Source organism: Clarias gariepinus, chromosome 10 (assembly GCF_024256425.1).
Source record: "Clarias gariepinus isolate MV-2021 ecotype Netherlands chromosome 10, CGAR_prim_01v2, whole genome shotgun sequence".
Lineage (NCBI taxonomy): Eukaryota > Metazoa > Chordata > Actinopteri > Siluriformes > Clariidae > Clarias > Clarias gariepinus.
In genome coordinates this window covers 18,462,779-18,489,081 of record NC_071109.1, presented here as the reverse complement: position 1 = coordinate 18,489,081, position 26,303 = coordinate 18,462,779, and the positions used below count along the sequence as shown (strand labels likewise).

The 26,303-nt window shown below is 36.5% G+C and overlaps 1 protein-coding gene across 1 annotated transcript; it reads right to left on the bottom strand.

Annotated features, from left to right (window-relative positions):
- Nucleotides 1-258: 258 nt before the first annotated feature.
- On the bottom strand, nucleotides 259-25,576 carry inppl1b (inositol polyphosphate phosphatase-like 1b). The gene is made up of 28 exons (XM_053506099.1): nucleotides 25,448-25,576; nucleotides 24,203-25,253; nucleotides 23,061-23,124; nucleotides 20,261-20,399; nucleotides 17,470-17,620; nucleotides 17,103-17,246; nucleotides 16,184-16,271; nucleotides 15,427-15,516; nucleotides 15,189-15,311; nucleotides 14,390-14,504; nucleotides 14,118-14,218; nucleotides 13,446-13,548; nucleotides 12,430-12,626; nucleotides 12,120-12,237; nucleotides 11,648-11,744; nucleotides 11,044-11,182; nucleotides 10,711-10,810; nucleotides 10,148-10,236; nucleotides 8,999-9,080; nucleotides 7,142-7,228; nucleotides 6,591-6,698; nucleotides 6,347-6,435; nucleotides 6,022-6,109; nucleotides 5,759-5,914; nucleotides 5,392-5,473; nucleotides 4,448-5,246; nucleotides 2,805-2,920; nucleotides 259-1,090 (listed from the first exon to the last, which is right to left on the bottom strand). The coding sequence occupies exons 2-28, from the start codon at nucleotides 24,337-24,339 to the stop codon at nucleotides 997-999; spliced, it is 3,696 nt and encodes a 1,231-aa protein (XP_053362074.1). The 5' UTR covers nucleotides 24,340-25,253; nucleotides 25,448-25,576; the 3' UTR covers nucleotides 259-996.
- Between the last annotated feature and the right edge of the window lie 727 nt (nucleotides 25,577-26,303).

Genomic DNA, 26,303 nt, shown 5'->3' with positions numbered 1-26,303 from the left:
TGCTGCTCTCCTTTTCCTGCCATCTCCCCCACCCACAATACAGACATTGTAGAGTTCAAAATAAGATTAGACTTTGTATTTCTCTACATGACATTGAGAAGGTTCCATTTAATAAATGTAAGTCAAACAACTTTAAGGAGAAAAAAGAAGGTTTGCAAGGTCTTATGTGTGGTAATGGTTTAAAATGTAAAATAATAAATGTTCACATTAATTGAAATCTAAACACTGTTACCTTAAAATGTGTAGGCGAATTCCAAAAATCTCATATTATTTAATATTTTAAAATCTTACTTACTTGAAACCATCCAGAACAGGGGGTTTAATCAATTTTGTCAAATCAGGGAGGAAAACCGTCATTCCTTATGATCCATAAAAAAACCACATCATAAAAAATGAGAACAAAGCAGTTAGTCTGCATAGTTTTATAGTTTTATAGGAAGTCAAAGCAAACACTACAACGGTTTACAATCTGGTTTTAAAATCTTCTGTGACACGTCAAATTTCAGATACACCCTTTACTTATTGGAATGTACAATGCTTACAGGTAGTGCCTTATTATTTTCCTAGCTTGCCCATGTTTTTTGAACATGACAGACAAACAGGGTATAATTGTGATTACGTAGCAATTACATTTAGTCAAGCTCCCATTTTAATGTGAGCAGTACCAGGATCATGGGTTTGACCACATTCATACTCTTTTATTGACATAAAAGATGAATCATAATCAAATGATCAAATCCACTTGGAGAGGTCCCTCTGCAAACAGATATAATTTATGTAACTACTTTGTACAAGGTAAATAACAGAGATGGAATGGCAGAAAATAAAAGTTAAGACTTGGGTGGTGGCTGAAACCATGGTGAACTCTGACGCAAACAAAGCAAATGTACATCATTACTAAATTAATTCTAAGGCAAAGACACAAGCAAAGAGTTGCATGAATCCTTTTTTTGTGCAAAATACTCTAATTGAAAGCAGTCATCCACGTCCAAGTGTTCAGTCCCAAATCTTGGGCAAATTCTCTAGGATTCTCCTACGATGAGATGGGTTTGTTACACCAGAAGCCTGCAGATCCTCCTCAGTAATTCCACTGAAAAGAGGAGAAAGATTATGTTTGAGCCTAGATACACATTTGGTTCAGAATGAACAATTAAACCCCTTACAGAAATCATGCTCCTACATGTTATAGAGCAGATCCAAACCATTAGATTGTCTATAATATATGTAATGGTGTTGTATGTATTGTGATGTACAGCCATGACCAAAAGTTTTGAGAATGACACAAATATAAATTTTTACATAGTCTTCTTAAATTTTTACATAGTCTTCTGTTTCAGTGGATCTTTTTTTTAGATGTTACTGAAGTATAATCATAAGCAGTTTATAAGTATTAAAGGCTTTTATTGACAATTACATTAAGTTTATGCAAAGAGTCAATATTTGCAGTGTTGATCCTGGAACCAGCTGTGGCCAAACTAGTAGACCCGCCCCTTTGCACACCTGACAGGGAGGCTACCTATCTAGTAAGCTCTTAGAGTGAGTGAGGGGTGAGAAATGCCGTGGTACATAGTGACATCTGACAAAATCAAAAAATTAATATTTGTCATTTTCAAAACTTTTGGCCATGGGTGTACTGTGTTATTTATTTTCTTAATTCATTTTAATTTATTCTTTATGTGTGTAAATCTATTAAACAACCAATGATATGATTGTGACATTTTATTTGTGACCCATCAGTATGGCAGCGGCAAAAAAATGCAAAATAAAAAATGCAGGAATAGAAAAATAGAAATTAATAAACAAACAAATGATTAAAAAATAATGAATTAATACACCCAAGCCTATTTCAATTGAATTAAAATAAAAAGATTTTTTAAAATAATGGTTATATTATGTTTACAGGCAGTATAGAGTAAGGGGAGAAAAAATACTCTGAATTAGAATGTTCCTGAGCTTCTTTGAGATACTATGATAATTCTGTATTTACTGTAAATAAAAAAAATCCTTCACAGTCAAAGCTGTCAGGTTCAAACTGTAGAAAAAGTTCGACTGGATATTTACTTTACTTTATAAACTAAAATGTGTCAACACGCTTGACAGTAGTAGAGCCAACATCAGCCGTCTATGAGCCAGATAGTTCATTAGAATCAGCCTCAAAGATACACATAGCCTATACACACATCTGACTGTTAGTTGCTGAAGCATTTAACTATTCCTTGTGGTTTAGCTATCACTTTAGCATCAGATAAGATATCTTGCCATTATTAGCTTTTTTCTGCGCTCTGATCTATAATCACAATAATGCACAAAAATTATCATTATAATTTGATAATTAGCTAACGTAAGCTTAGATAAAATACTGATCATAATATATGAAGGAGAGAGGTTTTGCTCTGTCACAGAGCAACTACTAACAACCAGTGTTGGTAAATGTGACAGTCACAATGACATGCACAACTAATGTTTATTTTTATAAAACTTTTCCGACATTTGTGAGACCTCAATAACAGCTGGAGATATTTGACATGTGTCAGTCCAGTAATTGTGTCTATACAATTTTGCCATTGATTTTAGTGTGTCATCCCTACAGTAAATGAAGTCCTAAATTCTCATTGATGTTGCATTACGTGCCTCTTTAACTAGCACATCCAATGTTATTAAGTGTTCCACAAACAGCATTTTCAAAAACGCTGCAATCGCCCTGTAGCCTTATGGATTATTTTTATACGAAGAAAACTGCATTGATTAGACATGAAAAGATTGTTCTTTTTGTTTGAATATTCTTTTCAAAGTAACAATCTCACCTGAAGTAATCCAAATCATTCCAGCCATTGAGACTGAGTCCCAGTGTATAGCGCTGCAGCCCCAGACTACTGAGCAGCTCTTGTACTGTCTCTGGAGCTCCATGGAGGACCGAAACCTAGATAGAGCACATCATTACCACATGTTTACACAGGTAAAGAATACATTAAAATTTATGTGCACCTCAGCAGAGGTTTTGGTAGGAATACTGGGCCTCAGTATGAATACTAATTTTTTGAATGTGCCATAATTGAACTACTCCATCACCATGATGTTATCTCTATAGCAAGCTGTGGATATACAGCACCACACATATAAATATGTTTTTTTCATCATTCAACATAAACCACTCAGTCACAATTTCAACCCTATAACGCCATAATGTTTGCTAGTTTAATATTAAAGTGTGCCAAAGTAATGTCACTTGCACACATGTTCGACACAGAGATTTCATATAGATCATAAACTCAACTTGTCAGTCAATAGTGATGCTATCTGATGGATTTAATGGGATTTGTGGGGGGTCAGTGTTGAATGAAATAAATAATCTTTTTCACTTGGTTAAAAGTAATAATAATAATAATAATAATAATGATAATAATAATAACAACAACAACAACAATAATAATAATAATAATAATAATAATAATTCAACACCCAGACACAGCATGGCCTACAAATGTGGTGACTATATATACACAGTATATATATATAAATATAAAATATATATATAAACTGACCACTGATACTGAATATTATTTTTCCATTAACGAGTTTGTTAGATGTTACACAAAATTTTTATTTTTAGTATAAGTATATTTTTGTGATGGCAGCACTGTGGCTTTGTGGCTGTCATCTCTACGGTTGGTCTTGTCTGCAGTCTTTATGCATGGGGTTTGCATGATCTCTCTATGCATGATGTGTTTTCTCCACATATTCCAAAGACATGGGGTGTAGATTGATTTGCTTTTCAGAATTGTAGAATAGGTGTGTGAGTGTGTATGCTTCTGCCCTGCTGTGGTTTGTTACCCTAACAAGGGTGTACCCTGACTTCCCCTGCAACCCCACATAGGAACAGTGGTATAGATTATGGATCACATTTTTGTGATACTGCACACTTCTGTGAGTTCATTTTATAAAATAATTAATTTATTATTTAGTTTATTTTATTAAACATGTTAATTTTATCATGTTTTTCTTTATCTCATATAAACCATATTCATTTTATTTCCATTCATCATTTACTTCCGTAGTACTCCAAGTAATAGAAGGGCACTCTCATCTTTGGATAAGAGGGTTACTTGATGTTATGAAGTTGTAATTATTGTTAGATACCTAAAAGGACTGTTTGGACCTCAGTGCCCTGCTATTCCAAACAGTAGATCCTAGATCCAGGTGCTAGGTCCTATGATTTTAGAAAGGACGATGAATTCCAGATGTTGGGAAGTAATGTTTTATTGTTAAAAATGAGAAAGGAAGAAGGTATACATATGGCCTTGGTTTTTAAAATTGAACTTTGTCTTGTTCTTAATACACTTTAAGTGCATGTTTATGCATTTAAAACTGTAACATAACACTTAAAGTAACTGCAACATGTAGTCTGTATTTTTTATAAGTGTTTTCTTTTTAAAATCTAAAAACTCACCTCTTTATCCCAACAGTACCCAGTCTCAGGGGCTAAGGTATAATCATACCCATACTGCCTTGGTAGAGGAGAGCTTTGGTCTGATGGATACTTTTTGCACGCTGGCAGAAAATCCACCTCGCTTAATGATTTGGCAATCTGTAGAGCAGTGAGTGAGTTATCTCCTGAAACTGCAGGAGTCTGATCCACTACCCAGGGAACTGATGCTTTGGAGAGGGGAACTCTGGTGGACATGTATGGGTATAACTTTGGTCCATTACGCACTGGAATTAGTCGCTCCTGGTGAATCCTGGAATAGTCTTTCTTAACTATCCCATGAGCATCTTGTGTGAAGACTGAATTGCTCAGACTGGCATTTCCTATTTTTTTGGTAGATAATATGGACTCCTGAGTTACGCTATGCCTTTGAATTTGTGACTTAAATGAAGTATTCGAAGGCTTGTTTTTCTGGTTTTGAGGGTGATTTGATAGGTCTGGTCCAGGGAAAAGTTGGTATGAGGAAATTGACTGAGGGCTAATATGAGTTGGGCGGTCACAAGGAGGTGTGTAAGGTGGCAAGGATCCAGGGATTTCAATTTCTGTGAAGTCAGACCTGCGGGCAGCTCTGCAGTCATGGCTATGCCCCCCTGTTACTTTAGGAAGTTGAATCACAGAGTCTTTAGCCCACACTACATGAGGTTCTTTGGGTGAGGGGTCTTCCTCTAACTGCCTTAACATGGGAATGCCCTCAAAAATAAAGTAAGCGGGATTCGTGTAGCTACTAGGAGCCACTGGGCGGGAGGATGATGATGATGATACGCTGAAAAAGATTGAAATAAAATAATCTGAAACCCAAATAACTGATCTTTTAAGTTTGTCAAGTCTCAGTACATCCAAGTTATTGAAAAAGGCTTAAAGTGAAGTTTCACTCTGTATTACCAGCAAAGGAGACATATGCAACTTACGGATTACGGGATGCTTGGATGGGTGGGGTAGACCAGGGGCTCCTAATTAATCCCTTTTCATCTTTCTCAAAGCAGATCCATTCTGTGGTGGGTAAAGAATGAAAATAGTTATTTGGGAAAATACCTAAGACTGGCACAGTTCCAGTTAGCTTCCTAAGGCCCTATGAGTTCTGTTATCAGGAAGCCAAAAGAGGAAGCCATAACAGATGAAAAAGTAAGAAGAGCAAAAGCAACAGAGGAACCAAAAGCAGAAGAGCCATAGCACATGACAAGATTAAGTCCTAGGAAGCTTTACAAAGTAAGTAGAAAAAGTATGTGTGAATAATTTCATATTTCTTCCTGATGAAAGAATTAAGGTGAAACTCACCATAGCTCCTCTCCTGTGATCGGTACTTGTTTAGTGGTATATAGACTTTGATTTGGCCTCGGATGGAACCCATCTCTTCACCCCTGTGAGTCAAGCACGTTTCAAATGTCTCTGAGTTATTGGCCACTATGGGCTGCAAAGCCACACAGCATTCACCTGGAATAACACATGTGCCACATGCAAATTATTATCGCACTCATTCATTTATGCTTTACCACACCAGGCCATGGTAAAGAAAGAAAAAGAGGGAGATTGCAACATACCATATGACTCAAAGCCATCACATGACTTTACAGAAAACAGCAAGTGTTGGTCTCGAATATACTCCATATCTGAGACAAGAGTCTGGAGCTGGAGAGAGAGAAGATTGACTCAACGGATTGCTGTTTTTACATCGGCAATACAGACCTAGGCTAGGAGTTTTGATCATAGATAGATATATACTATAGGTATATTTCCCAACTTGTGAACTATTGCATGTAGCCGGAATCCAGTTTACTCTGTCACTCCATCAGACACTACATGCTCTTTAATCTTTTAGATCTAAACACTTTAAGAAAAAGTCACATTTCTGGTGTATCTTTGAACCTTGGGCAGCTGTTTGGAAGACCAGCTCATTTTAAGGAACCCTGGCACATCACAGCTCTGTGCGTCATTTTCTGCAGAACGTCGTGTCTCTGAACAGAAAAGTAAAGAAAAAGAAAAACATGGAACTCTTTTATGTATGTTAAGAAATATGTTAAGAAATAAGAAATATATTGTAGTAGAAGACAGCAATACAAACAAATTTATAGATTAAATAGGTTCCTTTAAAACTGATGAAGAAAAGCACCTTCGAGGCATCGAGAGTGAAATTCAATAAAGAACTTGGCCTTGCTGGCAGTTTTCACTATAGCCTCAACTGTACCCAGTTCAATCCAGGATCGATCCAAACTTGAGTCTAACACCAAAGCAAAAAGATACATTTGTTCCACAAGAGAGTCTTAAGAATCAAACACAGCATGATTTAAATCAATTTCAAATCATCTGAGTGTAAATTATAAATAAATTATGAATTATGGACCCTTTTTACAAATCAGATACTGGTATATGCCTGTACCATCAGGGGAAAAAATCCATGAATTAAATAATTTGCTTATTCAGTGCATTCAGGATCATAGGTTTTTTTCTGACCACACTGTTTCCAAAAAGTTGATTGGTCAGCACAATCCATTCAGGTTTTAATAATAAGTTGGACAGTTCTTAACCCATTTCCAGTAAGTGTAATGTTTTCTTTGCTGGATGGTCCAGTAATTCGTCGCTTTGTAATCCACAACTTAAGTCATAAGTCATTGCAATACGCCAGATGAAAGAGAAAGTAGCCATTTTACACCATTTACTGACCTGGTTTGGGGAACTGTGCGGCCACACTGACATGAAATGTTGCAAAAACAGGAGAGTGATCACTGGTAAAGATGTCATCAGTACAACCTGCAAGAAATGACTACACTTAAAAGAATTCACAATGAAAAATATCATGAATTAACACACTTCTGAATTTGGCAAGTTTACAACACAAACTACCGAAACAGGACTAGCTCCTGTATGCTACAGATGCTCCTGACAGCTGTAACTGCACGATTTAAAAAAGGCAAAATATTAAAGCATGATGCAATCTTTTTTTTTTTTCTTGTCATCGATCTAACATACCGTACAGATTTAAGATGGAAAGCTAGTTGTTAATTGATCAGGTACAGTAACTCAAATGAACATTTTGTTCACATTACTTAAGTTTTGTCAGTCAAAAATTATTTGGGCAAACAGAACAAGAATTGTTTTGTTAACATCTTTATTCATCCACACACAGAGGCACACATGATTGGCCAACAGTCAATATAAGACTATCTTCCTGAAAGTACAGCCAATCTGATAAACTGGGATTTAAACTCACAATCTCCAGATAATAACTCCGGACATGTGATGAGACCAATGGACCAGATAAAAAAAAAAAACTAAAACGTTCACCATTTTCTGACAGACAAATTAACAAATAAAAGCCATTAAACTGGCCAATCAATCTAAAGAGCATGTGTTCAACTCCCAGCTGAGCGGTACTGCCTGCAAAATAGTTATCTAAAATTTATAATTATTGTCCTGTTTGACCAAAATGTTTTTGACTAACAATAAAAAGTTAAGACATGTGAACAAAGGTATTCAAGTTGGCTAAACTCAGAAATCTATTTTTATTAACGCTGCATTCGCTGCCTAAGTCATACTGCCTAACCCCAAGTCATTTGTTGTATTGCTATTGTTAACTGATTATGATATTGTGGTCAAATGATGTGTTTTTTTAAACTGCAAGGCAGACAGGATATGACTCTGATGGTGACCATAGAGTAGTGTTGTGGTGTCTGCAAATGTGTTCTGAGAAAATATTTTTTACTTTTTTAGCTTATCATTGAAAATTTTACTGAATGCAGTTTAGTTTTTGAGAGTTTTAGTTTTGGGGTTTGTTACAAATAGGGAAGTTTTTATATGTTTATTACATCATTATGTGATTATTTGTGATGTCATTTTAGCAGCTTCGGTTGGATGCTAGTGACACCGAAGGCGTCCAAAAAAAAAAAGCCAGTAACTGCAAAATGTTATAATAAGACTTTGCTTAAAGGGTTCAATTCCCAGCCAATGCTCAAACCCCAGCCACTGTCTCAAGCCGGATAAAATGGGAGGGTTGCGTCAGGAAGGGCATCCAGCGTAAAACCAGTGCCAAGTTGTAGTGCGGACTGGGTATTCCGCTGTGGCGACCCCTTGCCGGGAGCAGCCGAAAGACCAACAACAAGACTTTGTTTAAAGCATGGTGAACATCAAACTCATACCTTTTCAACAATTCATTTTTACACATTTTTAATAGTTTGATCTAGTGTGTCAAACAAGTTATTTAGGTTTATTATACAGCAATTTTCACATGTATGTTTTAGAAAATACCAAAAAATAGAAGATGATTTGTATATTTTTATCAGAAAAATATATAGCCCAATTAATTATAAGGAATAATAAGGAATTATAAGGAATAAAAACAACTTGACAAAAAGTACTATTATTATTGTTATTATTATTATTGCACAAACACTATGACATAACCCCTATGACATCATAGTGTGTGAATGACTGCCCTGATATTATTATTATTATTATTATTATTATTGTTGTTGTTGTTATTAATTTATAATAAATATGTACATTTTGAGTATCTTAACACACCATATGAAGTACAAGTGCTGTAAGTCTCTGGATAGGATTTCCATAGGACACGATCACACCATGAAGGTCCGTTTACCCGCACCTGAAGACAGACCAAACTGGAATGTTAATTTGTGTGTTTTGTGTGTGTGTGTGTGTGTGTGTGTGTGTGTGTGTGTGTGTGTGTGTGTTGCATATTGTACATTGTATTTGTATTGTATTTGTGAGAGCCTTGTGGATTAGGCTCTTACGAATTGTATAAAACTGTATGTAATTCACATTATATCACAGCATTTCATCTGTTATTAACATTGAACAGATCACAGTACATTACTCAACACAGTAGTGGTCAAATGAATTATGACCCTCTGTCCCAAGGAATGAAAATAGTGTCAAATATGTTCCTATTTAAATCTTGGTGATGTTTCATGATAGTAAAGGCAGAATGATATAGCAGTTATACAGGATGTTGGTTAATGTCTGTCTGCAGTGTAGATTGTGCAGATGTCTTATGGGGGAGACAATTACCATATGGCCACAGTCAGTGGAAAAACATGTGGGAGGAAAAAAAGTTGTTAGTAAGCTGAACTCTGTAATATTCTGTCCTAGTTCGAATGATGTCATATCTAAAGGCATTCATGCTATTCCTAATATTCCATTTGGGTTGGGATGCATTTAAACCTTTAAAATAAGTTAGTATACCAGCATGCATACAGCAAAAATCCTATATCCTATCCTGTTCCGCTTTATCCTGTATTCAGGGTCACAGGTGGCCTGAAGCCTATCCTATGAGACTTAGGGCATGAGGTGGGGTAAGCCCTGAACAGGGTGCCAATCCATCTCAGGGCACACACGCATACACACACACACACACACACACACACACACTACGGGTAATTTGGGAGTTAAGGACTGTGAAGACTGTGGAAGTAACCCGGGGTGCACGGAAGGAACCCACCAAGCACAGGGAGAACATGCAAATTCCACGCACACAGAGACGGGAATCAAACCCAGCCCCTGGAGGTGCAAGGCGACAGTGCTAACCACTACACCACCATATGTACAACATATATTTCAAAATAAAACTGTTAACAACTGGTGATGCAAACTCCATTAAAAGACTTCAGTAGACTATTAAGCTGAAAATAAATGTAATAAAGTGAGCTCTACCCCACTAGTCTTGTATTTCTGCCATAGGTAGCACTCTCTGGAGCCCCGCTCATACCGGTAGGTGGGTGGAAATGTGATTTTCTCTTCCTCTTGAGAATGAGAAAGACAAAGAAAACATAATGTTAGAGAAAACTTTTATAATGTCAGATATGACCTTACTGTATGGCTATTGCACATGTAATGGTTTAAAATGTGATTGCATACCAAATTGCAGTCTTCTACCCTTTTCCATCACAAATTATGTTTTTGCATGTTAATGTTAACACCGTTAATGTTTCAATAAAGATGAAGACATATTTTCATATTACTGCTATTCAGTGAAATTAAGATATACTGAGCAAATAGTGTTAAGATAAAGTCTGGCAAGTCTATAGAATTTAGAATGATACTATGCAATCTCGACATTATGCTGTAAAGCATTAAGCAAGGTTTTGGTTGTCAGATGTGGCATGGAATTATGGATGTATTAATCGGATTTTTTCCAAACTCAGAACTTGCTATCAAAAAGCATGAAATAATCAATTGTTTTTTAGAATGGGACATGAAACCAAGTATGTCCTTACTGAAGTTAAAAAAGGCTTTTCTCTTATGGCGCTCTCTGGTCAGCTGGTCTGCATACATCAGTTCATCAAACTCCCGCTTTGAAACATGCTTTAAAATGTCCTGCAGAAGAAAGACCAACCATATATCAGGCAGGAGTTGCCTCGATCTCTCAATCACAGCTAAAACAAACTTAAGTAAATAAAAATCCATTAAAGATTGCAATGACTAGGCAAATTAGATTCTCATCAAAATAACCCAAAAAATTTAATGGCACAGAAATAACATCAAATACTCTATTTTTTTTTTTTTAAGAGTCGAATGCAAAAAGGGCGACCACGTAAAGCCTAGATAACCTCAACATCAAGATCCAGGCGATAGTTCAGGTCCCCACACCAGAAGAGATGAGTAAAGCGCAGGCTGATGTCGAAGGCAGCAAGCTGCCGTTCCCCCAGAGATAACAGTCTGAGGATGTCTTGAAAATTCTGGTTCCTCCTGAAAAGAAGTGAAGAACAATTAGTAGTCATTCTTAAATATATCCCATTCTTTGCATTCTTAATGTTCCAAGTCAAAATGGGACTGAAATTTTTCATGAATGAAGCCATAAAAAAACAACTGACATTTAAAGAAGACTGTATGCACAGAATGGTAAAACATTTTACTGTAATAGTGCAAACTTTTTGAAGATGACATTCTCGGCCAAGGTGGCTCGGGGCCTACAGTACTACAGTTACTCTCATGACTGTGTTCTGTTGTTCGGTTTGATTTGTTGCTCGTCTTATGAACATCCTGTGCATTTAGGATACAGTGTACATGGCTAGAAAGTTGTGTTGCAGCAGTGAAACCATGACACAATGAGTTATCTGTGAAATTTGTCATCACTAAACTTGTGACTGTTAAATAAGCGAATGACAGGAAGGGAAGCGTTTATAGGGTGTGGGGTTGTGGGTGAGTTCATACCGAAGCGCTTTCTCACTACCAGAGGTCAAATGACAGTTCACAAAGCCCATTGACGTGCCATTAAGGAGGAAGGAGATCCCTACCGCCCCCTTGTTTCCTGCAACCATTCAGAAAAAAAAATTGCTGTTTAATGATATACATGTTATAAATGCTATATTATAGCATGTTTTAATGTTGTTAGGCAGCAGACATAAATACCAGGCTATATAATATACTAATGGACTGACAATAATATAATGGTGCGTACATTTTTTTTGTTAACATGTATGCAATCTATTTCAAGTGAGAGCAACTCTGAAATATTTGAGCTATTCTGCTCTCTTGAAGGTTGTCTGTGTATATTAACCTGAGCTTAATGATTTGCTCCTATCTGTTCGACATTTGGCTGTAAGCCATGATGAGAGCGAGAGAGAGAGAGAGAGAGAGAGAGAGAGAGAGAGAGAGAGATTCAGCCCTTATCAAAGTTTTTTACCAAGTGTATTTCCCAGTCCTGTTTTTACACTTGCTGTGTTTACTTGGCTAATACGACCCTCATGCTCTGGTTTTACAAACACAGCCAGTCTGATGTTCCATAGAGACTGCAGTGCCACCTACAGGACATTTAAGCACAGCACAGGAAACAGATGAACAGGAGAAGTCAATAATAATAATAATAATAATAATAATAATAATAATAATAATAATAATAATAATAATAAAAGCTTATTAATATATTACTATATTAATGTATGTATGCATAATGTCAACATGTGCTGTCTCTAGTCATGTTGCCAGTCTCTAACCTGTTTAAAGTCTATATGGGTAGCATTTTTTAGTGTGGCTTTAATATGTTCTATCCACTCCTTTTCTCCTTGAGGATTGTCCTGAGTGCCAAATGCATAAATGTCATGAGGCAGGCAAGCAGTGGAGTCATCAGGAGTCAATCCCAAACCACAGCAAGTAGCCCAGGACTGTAGAGTAGGGGGAGGGGGGGAGCCACCTACAGTACAAAAAGGTAAAGTAACATTAATCTTACTTGTTTTCAATTCTTTATGGAATTGTCTTATATGAATAAGGGGAGGTGAACTTGACCTGAAAATACGTCCAAACATCATGTTACAAGGGTTTACTGGCACCAAGCTCACAGATTTACAGGACATCTTTAATGCACAATGTCTAATGCTCTCAACATTACTACTGACTACAATCATGCGCCACATGGACTGTTTACCAGGCTCCCATCATGCCCACCGAACTCTAGCCAGAACCAGAAGGCAGAAGAACAGTTTCAACCTGCAGGCCATTAAAATCCTGAACAAACTGGAATATAGTCCCTTTTTTGCAGTCATTCAACCATGCCTCCATTATATTAGTTAACTGGACGTGACTAGGACTCTCACAGACATTTTCCGCATATGCTGCTTTAACATTTGGCCAGATGTATTATTTCTAAGGAACTCCACATACACTTCGGTGCCACTAAGGAATAAGTCCTGTGCCAGTTTAATAGTTAATAAATAGTAAATAAAAAGTATAAATTTGTAACAATCTGCAAAAATTATAATTTTGAAAAATGTATTATAAAAGATAATGTTAGAAGTATGGGTCGGGGTAGGGTAGATAACTTCATCTGACTTTGTATAAATTTAAACAAACTTCAAAATTGCCATACAGACACAACAAGACCATTGAAGCTTTCACAGAATTCTGCATAAAATAAACCAGTACATAATGATTACCACATAGCCACAATTTCGTAAGCGCTATATAAAATAGATAAAGTATGCAGTAAATTTTAAACTATAATTCACAGCATTACCCATGTTCCATGTGCCCACAAATACAGAGATGACATCTGGCTCAATCTGTTGAGAGTGTCTGTTCTTCATCAGCCGCAGGAGCTGGCAGAAAGCCTCTCTTTTCTGCAGGGAAACACAATGACATGTTAATATATTTCACTTAAAAAGATTTATTGTGATTCTGTGTTCTTAGACATAAAACTTTCATTGTTAATTCAGATTTTTTTTTTCCTCCTCTATTTTTAGCACTAAAATAAAACTTTGGGCTTCTTGAGTTCTCTGCAGCATAACAAGCATATAATAATAATAATAATAATAATAATAATAATAATAACTTAAGCTATCACAGGATTTATTTTGTGGTGAAGATACAGAAGGAACAACTGTTTATACATACTGTAAGAGATTATTTATTTTACTGTAAGATACTATAAATCATTTATATTTATTATTAATGAAAATGACACAATACTAAATGCAATTTTAAAATGATAAAGAGTAAGACACGTGCTGCTTTAATTAATGAATAAAATTAGCACTGGCAAATTTATGTGGCAAAAAAGGAATAAAACACTATAATGTTATACTTAATAATGTTACACTTCCGAACACTAACATTTTTTTTAATAACTACACACCTTGTTGTGTTTTATTCCCTACATAATTCTTTTTTTTTTTCTTTTTTGACTGACCTTAAAGCTCTCAAACAGAAGCTCCCTTGGAGGCTTGTGGTGACTGTCCACAACCATCTTCAGCTTAGCTGGGCTGCTCTGAAACTTTACCACCTGTACAACTGACATTCATACATACATAACAATAAAATGGAAGTATAGTTTATAAAAAACTGTATAGTTTAGTTGTATAATTTAAGATCGTTTTAGTAGATAACTTGGTTAACAAGTTATTCAGTAATACTAGAGTATAACCAAGTTATTTTGTCCTGTAGTAATGCTGGCAGACTTACTCCTTTCGTGTGTGATTGTCTCAATTCCAAATGTGCCAGTCTTCCTGTCAAAAAGCAGCACACCATTGTTCACGTCCACTGATACCATCTGCCTTCCATACCTGACAACCTTCACCTAAATATGTACAAATTCACACCTGCATTTATCATGGGTAAAGCAAACAGATAAAGATTTTTTCATGCTGATATGAAACATTAATAATAATAATAATAATAATAATAATAATAATAGTAATAGTAGCACTAGTAGTAGTCAATGTGGTTAAAAGTGTCATAAGAATCTTACTGTAAAAAGCTATTTTGTAAAATAAACAAACCCTACAATGAATCTCTTTGTACATGAGAAACACCACTGGGAAATGTAAATGTTTTTTCAGTCCCTGTCCAATGGAGAGGATCACAAGTGAGCGTAATGTCAGACAAGAACAAACAAGCTAGTTAATACAGTAATAAACCGTTCCTGACCACATTTGTTTGGTTTGTGATCATTGGCTACCATCGGTTGATACTATTTAATTGTCTGTGCAAGCATACTGTGCAGCTTAATGTCATGTTAGCTATGACTTTTGTGTAATTTGTAAGGCAAGCCTTTAATAATGTCTGAAGATCCTACTTGAGCCATATACAGCTAGCTGTAACCTCACTGTCATTTTCAGTAGTGGATTATTATTCCACTCCACTCTAGCTTATCACCCCAATAAAGATATTATGTCTAACCTAGGCAAGCCATTGTTATAGATCTGGCTGCGCCCTGGATAACTGGCATGGTTATGCTAATGGATGAGAAATAGAAATTTACCTGGAAGCTGTGCACAGGGAAGACCTTGGCAGGAGATTTAACAGGTGATACAGGCTCAGGTACAGACACTGGCTGCACAGAAAGGTTGTGATTGGTCACAGCTTCTTGGAGGGCAGTGAGAACCTGTGAAAGTCATGCCAGAGTTTAAATATAACAAAATGAAAGAAACAAAGAAATAAATATTTCTTATGCATCATGTCTGAATCGTTACTGATGAAGTAGTCATGTTTTTGTATACCCTCTTTTCTAGAGAAGATAGCAGGTTGCACAGAGATGTTAGTTTGTAGAGCAGAGTATCAAGGTTCTCTTCTGGACACTTGGCTATATTCTACAGAATTTAAAACAGGACATATAAATATTAGACTTGGCCAAAGTAATGTTATTTCAATTTATATTTAATGGAATTTATATATATATATATATATATATATATATATATATACTTTAGTCTCTTAACACTTCTGTAACAACACACAACACATTGGCCTTTAAGTTTGGAAACTATGTGAGAATTCTGGCCATATGAATGAAAACCTAATTTGGAAAATAACCTTTACTTACTGTTGTTACAGTTGTCAGTTGATAAAAATGTATGTATGGAATTTTTTTTTTTTTTTTCAGAAACCAAATTACTTTTTTACATGATACCTGAAGAGGAAATTGTCACAGATTAAGCCTTGTCTTGGATTTTATGTCTTTTGTGTGCTTTTGATAGAAAAATTAGATGTGTTAGTGAAGTTATATTCCATGTGTTAAAATAAAGAGATAACAAATTATTTGAAATATGTTAGGCCTGGACTTGGTGATGGTGATCTAGAATCAGATCTCAGGTATCAGTGTCTGATCATTAAAATGTACATATTAAGTACAAAAAAGATGCAATTTTGGCATTTTAAGGAGTGTGCCAAAATGAAACAAATATATATTTTAAAGTATTTACATTGTTTCAAGTGTAAAGATAAATCTAAATTTTAACTATGGATCATATTATTTACCTGGATTTTGGGACAGGTCAAAGGACAGCTTGGATGGTCAAAGACTTTGGCCAGGGTCTCCAAACTGGACATTGTCTGATCAATCTCACTGTAGAGACCAGAATTAGAGATAGACATATGTATATATATATACTTCTGTTTTATCGTAGATTATAGCAGTATTTTCTAGAACAGTTCAGGGGGCCAAAGTTTTTTTTAAGGGTTGGAAACCACAATTACTGAAGCTATTATATTTTGCTTGCTCATTAGGGACATTTTAATATAGCTACAGTATAAATATAAAATATATATTTCTTACATTTTAGAATTTATATAAAAACTTCTATTCCTCTAAAGCTGCGCTGTAATAATGTATGGTTACATAACTTCAGTTTAATTAAATTGAATATATTTAATATGTCTCGGTTATCAGACTATGTGCCTGGAGACTTAAGATAAGATTTGATCCACACCTCAATAATTCAAAAAAAGGTACTCCTAAAATGTCTGTTTGGCTATTAATGCATTTTTAACTACATAACCAAATCCCTCCTATAATAACATCCATTTCTTTGTCTTTACAGCAACGGTCTGGGAAAGGCCCTTACAGTAGGTGTATGATGTTTGGGTGTCCAAATACTTTTGGCCATATTATCCTTCTATAGTGACAAATATCACTGTACTGTAGCTCTAATAATTTGCTAAAAGTTTCACATAATAAGGCTAAAATAATTAGCCTAAATAATAGGCCAAAAAATTATTTATCCTTAGTGGAATTTATTTTACAGTCCCTGGCTGCAAAATGTTTGAGAGCCACTTTCCTATATTAATATTGAGTAAACACACATGCACACAGATACAGTACATGCCATTTTCACCTGCTATTTTCACCATTCATAATGAATTTTAAATTTCTGTTCTATAAGGAGTGAAGTGGTACCTGTGCAGTTTATGGCATGTAGTGCAGAGAATTCGCTGGAGAAAGTGTAGTCCTGAGTCTCCTTTCTTTACACTCTCAAGATCCAGGGTCACATCACCACGCAAATACTCACCCAGCAGAGCTACCATCTCAGAAGCCACATTACTGTACACACACACACACACACACACACACACACACACACACACACACACAAAGAAACACATAAGATTCACCATTTTTAATTCCATGCCATTCATTTCTGACAAAGATGTATCTCCCTGTACCGTACTTGGTTTTGAACAGGATGTCACCCTCAAATCCAGTAGACTGTAATGATGTAATATAGAAAGGTGCATGTGTGATATAAAAAGCTGTAGGCTTTCACCTGGTTGTGGTGATGCCCTGCAGTCTATGCAGCAGGAGCTGGGATGGTGGTGTTTGAGTTGCAGGAGTTGACTGGGCTGTAGAGGGCGCCTGGGCTGCAGAAGAGGAAGCCCCAGGGTTCCACAGTGACCCTGGCTTCTCATCGTCCCCGTCTACAACATGAACACATAACATTATGAAAACCACAATGATAGATTCGGGAATACAGTTCTGTTTATGCATTTAAAAAATATTCCCTCTATGAACTTTCATGAGCTAAATTTTCCAAATAGAAATATCCCATCAAACTGAGGACAAACTAGTAAAGATTTTAATTTTAGTCTTTACCAGCATGAACAACCTGTTTTTGTATATCTAAGTGACAAGTATACTGCAAATATATATATATATATATATATATATATATATATATATATATATATATATATATACAGTGGAACCTCGGATTACGAGCTTAATTCGTTCCGGAAGTAGGCTCGTATTCCAAAACACTCGTAAACCAAATTTAATTTTCCCATAGGAAATACAGTAATAGAAACTTAAATTGTGTTTATTTGGCAACCTAAGAGGAGGGGGGCTGAAGGCGGGCTTGCTCGCGTTTACGGTCCTTTTCTCTCAGGTTGCCAAACAAACACACAAACTCTTCTCTGTCGCGACTTTTTTCAAAGGTGAGGAGCTGTTTAATTTTTGTTGTTGTTGTTGTTTTACTTTACAGTAGTAATCCCGTTAGTATGCACTCACGCGAGTGTGACTAGCGATGTTCCTTGCTAATTTTTAAACGGTTTTAAAAACGGTCTCTCCGTTAATGTGTGTATGTGTATGTGTGCGCGCGCGCACATGCACATCTCACACACACACACACACATCGCGTGTGTGTATTCACCCAGCAGGAGAGACGATTACCTACAATTCTGCAGCAAGAGAGAGAAAAACCGTTGGCTCACTTGTGATGACGTAACGCTCGTTGTTAAAACAAGAAGCGCATGCATGAAACATGATACTCGGTGCTCGTTAACTAAGACAATGCTCGTTTTTCAAGTAAAGAATTATAAAAAATTGTTGCTCGTCTTGCAAAACACTCGTAAACCACGTTACTCGTAATCCGAGGTTCCACTGTATATATATATATAAATTCTTTATATACACTACCGCCTAAAAGTTTGGGATCACATTCTAACTTTATGGTCGTTCTTGTTTTTTACTTCTTTTTAGTTCTTTCTACATTGTAAAGCAGTACTGAAGGTACATCATGGTGCTTGATGGGTTTTGCAAACGCACTTGACAATACTGTTCACAAGAACTATTCCAGAACAGCTGACTTTCATATCTTAAAATAACAACAGACTGTTGTTGTTGTTGTTATTGTTACATAATTACTTAATTCCATATGTGTTATTAGATAGTTTTGAAATCCCAAGTATTGCTGTAGAATGTAGAAAATAAAGTCACTAAACAAAAATTTGCAAGTGATCAGAAACTTTTGAGATGAAGTATATATACTGTCATTTTTATATGTGACTGGTAGAATATATACTCAGCAAAAAAAGAAACGTCCCTTTTTCAGGACTGTGTATTTCAACAATAATGTTGTAAAAATCCAAATAACTTTACAGATCTTCATTGTAAACGGTTTAAACAATGTTTTCCATGCATGTTCAATTAACCATAATCAATTAATTAACATGCACCTGTGGAATGGTCGTTAAGACCTTAACAGCTTACAGAAAGTAGGCATTTAAGGTCACTGTTCTAAAAACGCAGGACACTAAAAAGACTTGTCTACCGACTGTGAAAAACACCCAAAGAAAGATGCCCAGGGTCCCTACTCATCTGCGTGAACGTGCATTAGGCATGCTGCAGGGAGGCATGAGGACTGCTGATGTGTCTAGTGCAATAAATTGCCATGTCCGCACTGTGAGACGCCTAAGACAGCGCTACAGGGAGACAGGAAGGACAGCTGATCATCCTCGCAGTGGAAGACCACGTGTAACAGCACCTGCACAGGATCGGTACATCCGAATATCACACCTGCGTGACAGGTACAGGATGGCCACAACAACTGCCCGAGTCACACCAGGAACACACAATCCCTCCATCAGTGCTCAGACTGTCCACAATAGGCAGTCCATGAGGAGGAGATGCACTGCAGTACTTCAAGCAGCTGGTGGCCACACCAGATACTGACTGGTACTTTTGATTTTGAGCCTCCCTTCATTTAGGGACACATTGTGAAACATTTCTAGTTTATGTCTTATGTGTTGACTCTTTTAGTGTTCATACAAATATTTACACATTAAGTTTACTGAAAGTAAAGACAGTCAGAGGACGTTTCTTTTTTTGCTGAGTATATATATAGATTAGATTAGATTAGATTCAACTGTATTGTCATTACACATGTACAAGTCCAAGGCAACGAAATGCAGTTTAGGTCTAACCAGGAGTGCAATAAGCAGAACAACAGTCAAATATAAAAATGACAGTATATACTGTATACTACCTCACAAAAGTTTCTGATCACTTAAAAAGGTTAAGGTTAATATATATATATATATATATATATATATATATATATATATATATATTTGTTTATTTATTTATTTATATTTTTTCCTTAACCTTTATTATCGTGTATCACTACGCCATTGTGCCGGCTAAAATATTCCAAATTACTTGGGGGGATAAAAGGTTAAGGTTAAAGTATAGAAACAGCATTAAACAGCTGCATTAGTAATTATCACAAAATTCTCTCAAGGACACTAAGACAAATGTGTGTGTGTGTTTGTGTGTCTTACCTGAGCTCTCATCCACTAGTTCTGTCTCACGCACTACTGGATACAGCAAGGGGATCACCAGGCCTTTATGAGGTTGCTGGTATCCCAAAACCAGATCACCAAGAGTCCGAAAACAATTCACCTGCACTCCCTGTGTTGTCTGTAAAAAAGCAATTCCACCCACATACACACACAGACAGAGAAAGAAAAAGGAATTCGTTTTTGTATATAAACATGTAAAACAGACAGATATTGCTAACTTACTGCTTACCCCTAAGCATCTATAAATGGGTCATGGTCAGCTCTTTATGCTTAACTGCATAAAGCACCTTTACCCCTCTGCAAAGCATTCACAACCCTTTTATAATGTCAAGCAAAGCAGTGTTATGGAAACTGCCCAATGTTCATAGAGATCTGAAATAAGCACAAGCCCAGCTTTTTTTATCCACTATTATAAAAAATGTAAACATACTGTAGATTTCTCAGTAAAAACCTGCGGATCAGTTTGAAAACAGTTGAACTATACAACCAATCATACAAATCTATTGCATGTGTTTTAAGCACATACTTTATACCTGCATCCAAGTATATATGTGGGTATCACTGAGATTATGGGGTATTTTGACTTGGTTAGTATAGGTTGTTATCATTGTAACCTACATCCCCAAGACAATGACATGGCTTCTTTGGTCCTGTTTCTAAAACTATTCTGTTTATGGTAAATGTGAAAAGTGGTTATCATTGTACCATCTGATTTCCACAAACAAAACATAGATATATTTAATATGTACAATACATTGCCCAGCCAAAAAAGTCACATGATTTGGTGTCCAGTTCATATGTCAAAATTATTCCATATGGTTCACAATCACTCTTTTACAATTGGTGTCCTGGAATTTGTCTGCAATATCAGGAAAGGAAAAAAACATTGATGTGATAACCTGGTCATTCAACCTGGTCCTGATGCCACATAACATTGCTGAGTCTAGACCTGACCAACTGAAATAACCCCCAGATCATACCACTGACTCCAGAGGTTTGAACAGTACAGTGAACTATGCATGATAGGTGCATCAATTCATGCATTTCTTATCTTACCCTGATGCACTCATCACTAGGGTCAGTCTGAACTCCTTAAACCACAGGACCTTTTTCCACTAATATAAAGTCAAATCTTTTTTAATGACTAGACTCACTATCAAGTGGATTTCTTATAGCCACACATCTGTTCAGTCCCAATCCTGTGAGTTCTCAATACACTGTGTGTGAAAATGCTCTCACTAAAAAAAAAACACAGCTATGATTTTTACTGTCAGTTTTTTTTTTTTAACAAAGCAACTTCACCAAGCATTTAAACAATCTACATTCTGTTCTATCTATTTATATCTTAAGCATATTTTTCCCATGAAGTTGACAGTTCAGCACTATCCTTCCAGGATTTTGTATGTTCCTAGAATCGTAGACAACACCATTTTGGCATATTCAGTCAACCAATCCACTCTGATTGCCAAAAATTCTTCAAACAGCAGCATTTTCCTCCAGACTGGAGAAAAAGCACTTCTTGTAAAACGATTAAAAGGACAGAAAGAGACAGTGGGAGAGACTGGACTGGAAAAATCTGCCACTTAAATAAACTGAACCAAGAAACCAGCAACTATTCTTACTTCTAAAGAGAGAAACAACCACAAAGCAGCGCTGACAGAAAACCAAAAAAGTATGTGTGTGTTTTGGGGCTTTTCGTGGAGCGGGGGGCAGGAGGCTAAGTGTAGTCCGGGTTGGCAGACATGTCCTTATACTGTATATTGGTATTGATCAAACATCCCCACAAAAATAGGAATATCTGACTGTTTAACTTTAAATGCTTGCACCCCAGTTACCAAAACTGTGCAGTACCTTTTTTGTTGCAAATAAAAGAGTCCAAAAATGCACGTCTGAGACAGCATTGTCACAGAACACGAAAATATAAATAAGTGAATTTCGACAATTAAAAAAGTCAGATAGAACCTTATAACGAAAAGGGGATGTAATGTATTATATATTATGTATTATAATGTATTAATAATTTTAAAGGTTAAAAGTTTTTATTAAATACATAAATTAATAACTAAATAAAAGCTTCTCATAGGGATAATAAGACAAACAAAATGTTTGTGTGTGTGTGTGTGTCTTAGATTGATTATAGAAGAGCTGCGTTTTACTTCTGCAAATGTTGGGTTCATTTCCATCTGTCTTTAGTTGAAAAACAACAACAGAACAGCAACAATACTAAGATAAGTAAGAATACAAAAAATATTAAGGTAAAGTATTTACATCCCAGATAAGACTATTAGATGCAAAAATCTGTTTAATGTTTATTTTATACATTTTATATGTATAAATCTTAATATTATAATCACAAACACACACACAAGCTCATAGAAAATGACCATTTTAGCCATTCTGCATGGGATAGCTACTACGTGTGGGTGTTGGAGGAATCTGTGCGAAACACATCATTTACTCAGATAACTACTGAGGTCATTCACCAGACATGCAGTCACTTGGAGCCACACACACAACAAACACTGCTGGAACAAAACCAAATCCCACTTGAAGCACAAGAATTGCACTGTTCCTCTTGTCCCCTTGAGTTTGTATATTTTCAGGAATTGAAAACGTTACACTCACTTGTAACAAAATCCCATGCATTTTACGGCAAATACTATGAAACTTTCTTGATATTACAATTTGATACCAAATGAATTATTTAATAAGGATTTTAGAAACATTAAACATAATAGAATAATTTTGTCTTTAGTAGCTAACAATGTGTTTCCCTCACCTGAACAGCCAGTAACCCATCTGCGTCAGGAAGAATACGGTAAGTGTGAACATGCCGCTGGAATCTATAGACAGCACAAAAATTATTATTAGCCATAGTAAAAGAAAAGAAATTGCACAATAAATGTTGAAGTGACCACAATAACCAATATACAAACTACAACTGTAAGTGATTGATGCTATACCACACAATGACCCTGTTACCAGCCAATATAGTTTGTTTATCTGCCATTAGTCTCTTTTCAGCTATTATTAATAATGCTACATTGTGATTCAGCCACTTTTGGATCATAGGAATATGTCACAAAAACAAATTCAAATGCCTTTGGCTTATAAATACAAACAAGCTACACTGAGTACAAGGTATATATGAGGAAGAACATGAAGAATAGAGATAAGAGACAGAAAGAGGAGTTGAGTCATGTAGAACACTAAGGTGGCAGTGAAAGGAAGTGAAAAAGAGAAGGATGAAAGGGTAAAGGGTAGACATAGTATTAAAAAAAATGGGGGAGCAGAAAAAACAACACTAAATGCAGGAGGCATCGTGCTTCAGGAATGTCTGTAAAAAGGGGATCATTACAGTCTCTGGACCTCAGTTTTTCCTTTCAGAGGCCAGGTAAAGAAAAGGGGAGTTTATTACTCGAAACGATTCTGATCGACCAGGAATCAGGAAGGCTCAAACTGGCAATAGCAACTTCAATTTCTATTTGATTATAAACGTCAGACAATTCTTCGAAAAGCTAGACAGAGGTCATGCAAAAAAAACTAAAAATTCCTCCAAGTTACTGAATGATGGAGTTATTCAACAAGGCGGTCCCTTCTAGCCTCAGTCTCAGGGGTCCCAATGTAGGTATGTTTAACGTATACATTTTAAAAGACCTCATGTAGGACAGCATCTAGAGGAAAAGAGAGTGTGATGACTCATACTCACTCATATTCTTGGAAATAAACAACTTCAAAGAAATACCATGTGGGTTTGCTAAGAGCATATTGCACACTAAGAGAAAGTGTCAGAAATCCTGTGCGAGTTCCATCTGGTGAGGTTTTTGCTGATATAATCAGCATGCCAGAAAGTATGGATGAGGGCTGAAGTTGGTGTGTGTGTGTAAATCAACTGCATATGTGGGTGTGGGTGATACTTACAGTAGACAAAGTGCATAGGCACCAGGCACAGACTCACTGTCCCGCACCAGGAAACTGCCGTCCTTCCCAGCCCGAGCCAACAGCTCCTCTGCTTGAACCCGACTGATGTCCCTGTGGTACCATGCTGGTGCAGTCATTCTGACCCAAAAAGGCCACTATCGAATAATGTCGGAATCCTTATATCTATCTGCCACGATAAACAAATAGGTGGAAGCAATCCCAAAAAAATGATCCAACACAAGCAGAGAAATGCTCAAGGAGAGGGTCACAAGAAGACCTCAGCTCATACAATTCTCTCATCCCTGCAAGACATAAATAACTTCAAAGTATTTTCAACTTCAAACTAATCCACCATCTCCGATGCCAAATACTGTGTTGCCAAAAAAGTATGTTTGTTTTCCCAGAACTGCATGCAATCTTGAGGGTGTCTCCAGGACCAGTTCCTTCAGAAGGAATATTTGGCGCTTATTCATATGGAGGATGATCTTCAGAGGGGTTCCTTCTTTGCTGTGTTACTCCCAGAGCAAAGTTGGACAGCTGATGCTGAAAGGTCAGAAAAACAACTCTTGTGTAACTACTATCAAAAGCATCTGATACTGTCTCTTAAACAAATCACCGGTATTAAAATCGCTTCCAACAAGAGGAAGTAAAAGCTAAGAAAAAAAAAGAAAAGAAAAAAAAGCTGGTTTGGCATCCAAGCGCACGTCAGAGCAGAGCCACCACAAAATTCAAATGATTTTCCACTCAGTCGTTTTAGCCTTATAAGGAAAACAAGGGGGAGGAACCCCTCAGAGAAGTTCAGCTGGTATCTGCAACCTCCACTGAAGTGCAGTGAAATGTAGCTGGGAGTCCATTACGAAGTAGTTTCCATACATCAGACATGGCTAGACGTCATGTGCAGAGATGTGCATGAGGAAAACAATGTCTTCCTGACCCTAAAATTGCTACCACAGCGACGCCGGGGTTGCAGCCAACAGCACACACGAGCACCGAGCAGACGAAGGAAGTGCTTCACTGTTTCACTGCTCCAGATGGCAGAAAAGGAAGAGAGCTAACAAAAAAAACAAAAAAAAACACTTTAGAAAGAATTCGTCTGAGTAACTTCACTTGATCACTGGTGTGTGAAACCAAGTCCAGCCCACTGTCTCATTCTCTTAAAGAACAGCTCTACAGAAAAAGCTTGCTCTTACATGCTCTTTAGAACACTGACAGACTCAACAAGATGGTATTCCATGTCTGACTCACCTGCAAATCAATGTTTGTGCATACAACACTCAGTTCTTTCTATCTCTCTGATCTCGTGCCATTTCCCTCTTTCCCTGTTTGCTTCAGTCAGTCTCAGGAAGTTAAGGGAGCAGCCTCCTCCTCCATATGGATATGATCATTCCCTCTCTGTCCTTCCACATACTTGCTCCTCCTTCATCCCTTTTCTTTTTTTTTTTCCTTTCTTTCTCCATTTTTTTCTCCACTGGCAGCGGCCTGGCTTTTCTGCCTCTCCCTAACTCAGCAAAATGTCTGGCCCTCACCCACCAAAAGCAAAACATCTCTCTCTCTCTCTCTCTCTCTCTCTCTGCATGCACACACACACAAATAATTGAAAGTTCATGCCCAACCCCACAGTCTTGAATAGTTTGATGAGGGAGGTGAGCTATAAGCCCCTTTGAGATCTTACCTTATTCCACTCTATATCATCATATTTTTGGTCTGTTTGATTGGGGAAAAAGACCAAAAGGTTACAAGTTATTAGGCACAGAAACAGAATCCACTGATCACACACATCAGGATTTACCTTTCAGCACCCTCTGCTGTTGTGATGCAGTCATAAACAGTAAACACACATCATGACGCGTCACTGTAATGAACAATTTATGAAACTTACAGAAAACATTTCTGCGTTTTTTTCCTTGTTTTGTTTAGTGCATGTGTCACCCTCACTGAGCAGCTGCATATGCATGTAATTAGTCTTTATTGGCTAATGTTCAGATTTTATATATATATATATATATATATATATATATATATATATATTAGGTTTTTAGATTGAAAATCCATGAATCAAGCTTTAAACCTAGACATGGGCAAAAGAAACTAAACTAAGTTT

Bases quoted from the DNA above. Each gene is read 5' to 3' on its own strand.
- inppl1b (XM_053506099.1), bottom strand. From the start codon at position 24,339: ATGACTGCACCAGCATGGTACCACAGGGACATCAGTCGGGTTCAAGCA. The intron at 23,125-24,202 runs GTAAGTATCACC...TGCTGTCTATAG, and splicing joins GCCTATGCACTTTGTCTACT to ATTCCAGCGGCATGTTCACA. The intron at 5,247-5,391 runs GTAAGTTGCATA...AATCTTTTTCAG, and splicing joins ATCCAAGCATCCCGTAATCC to CGTATCATCATCATCATCCT.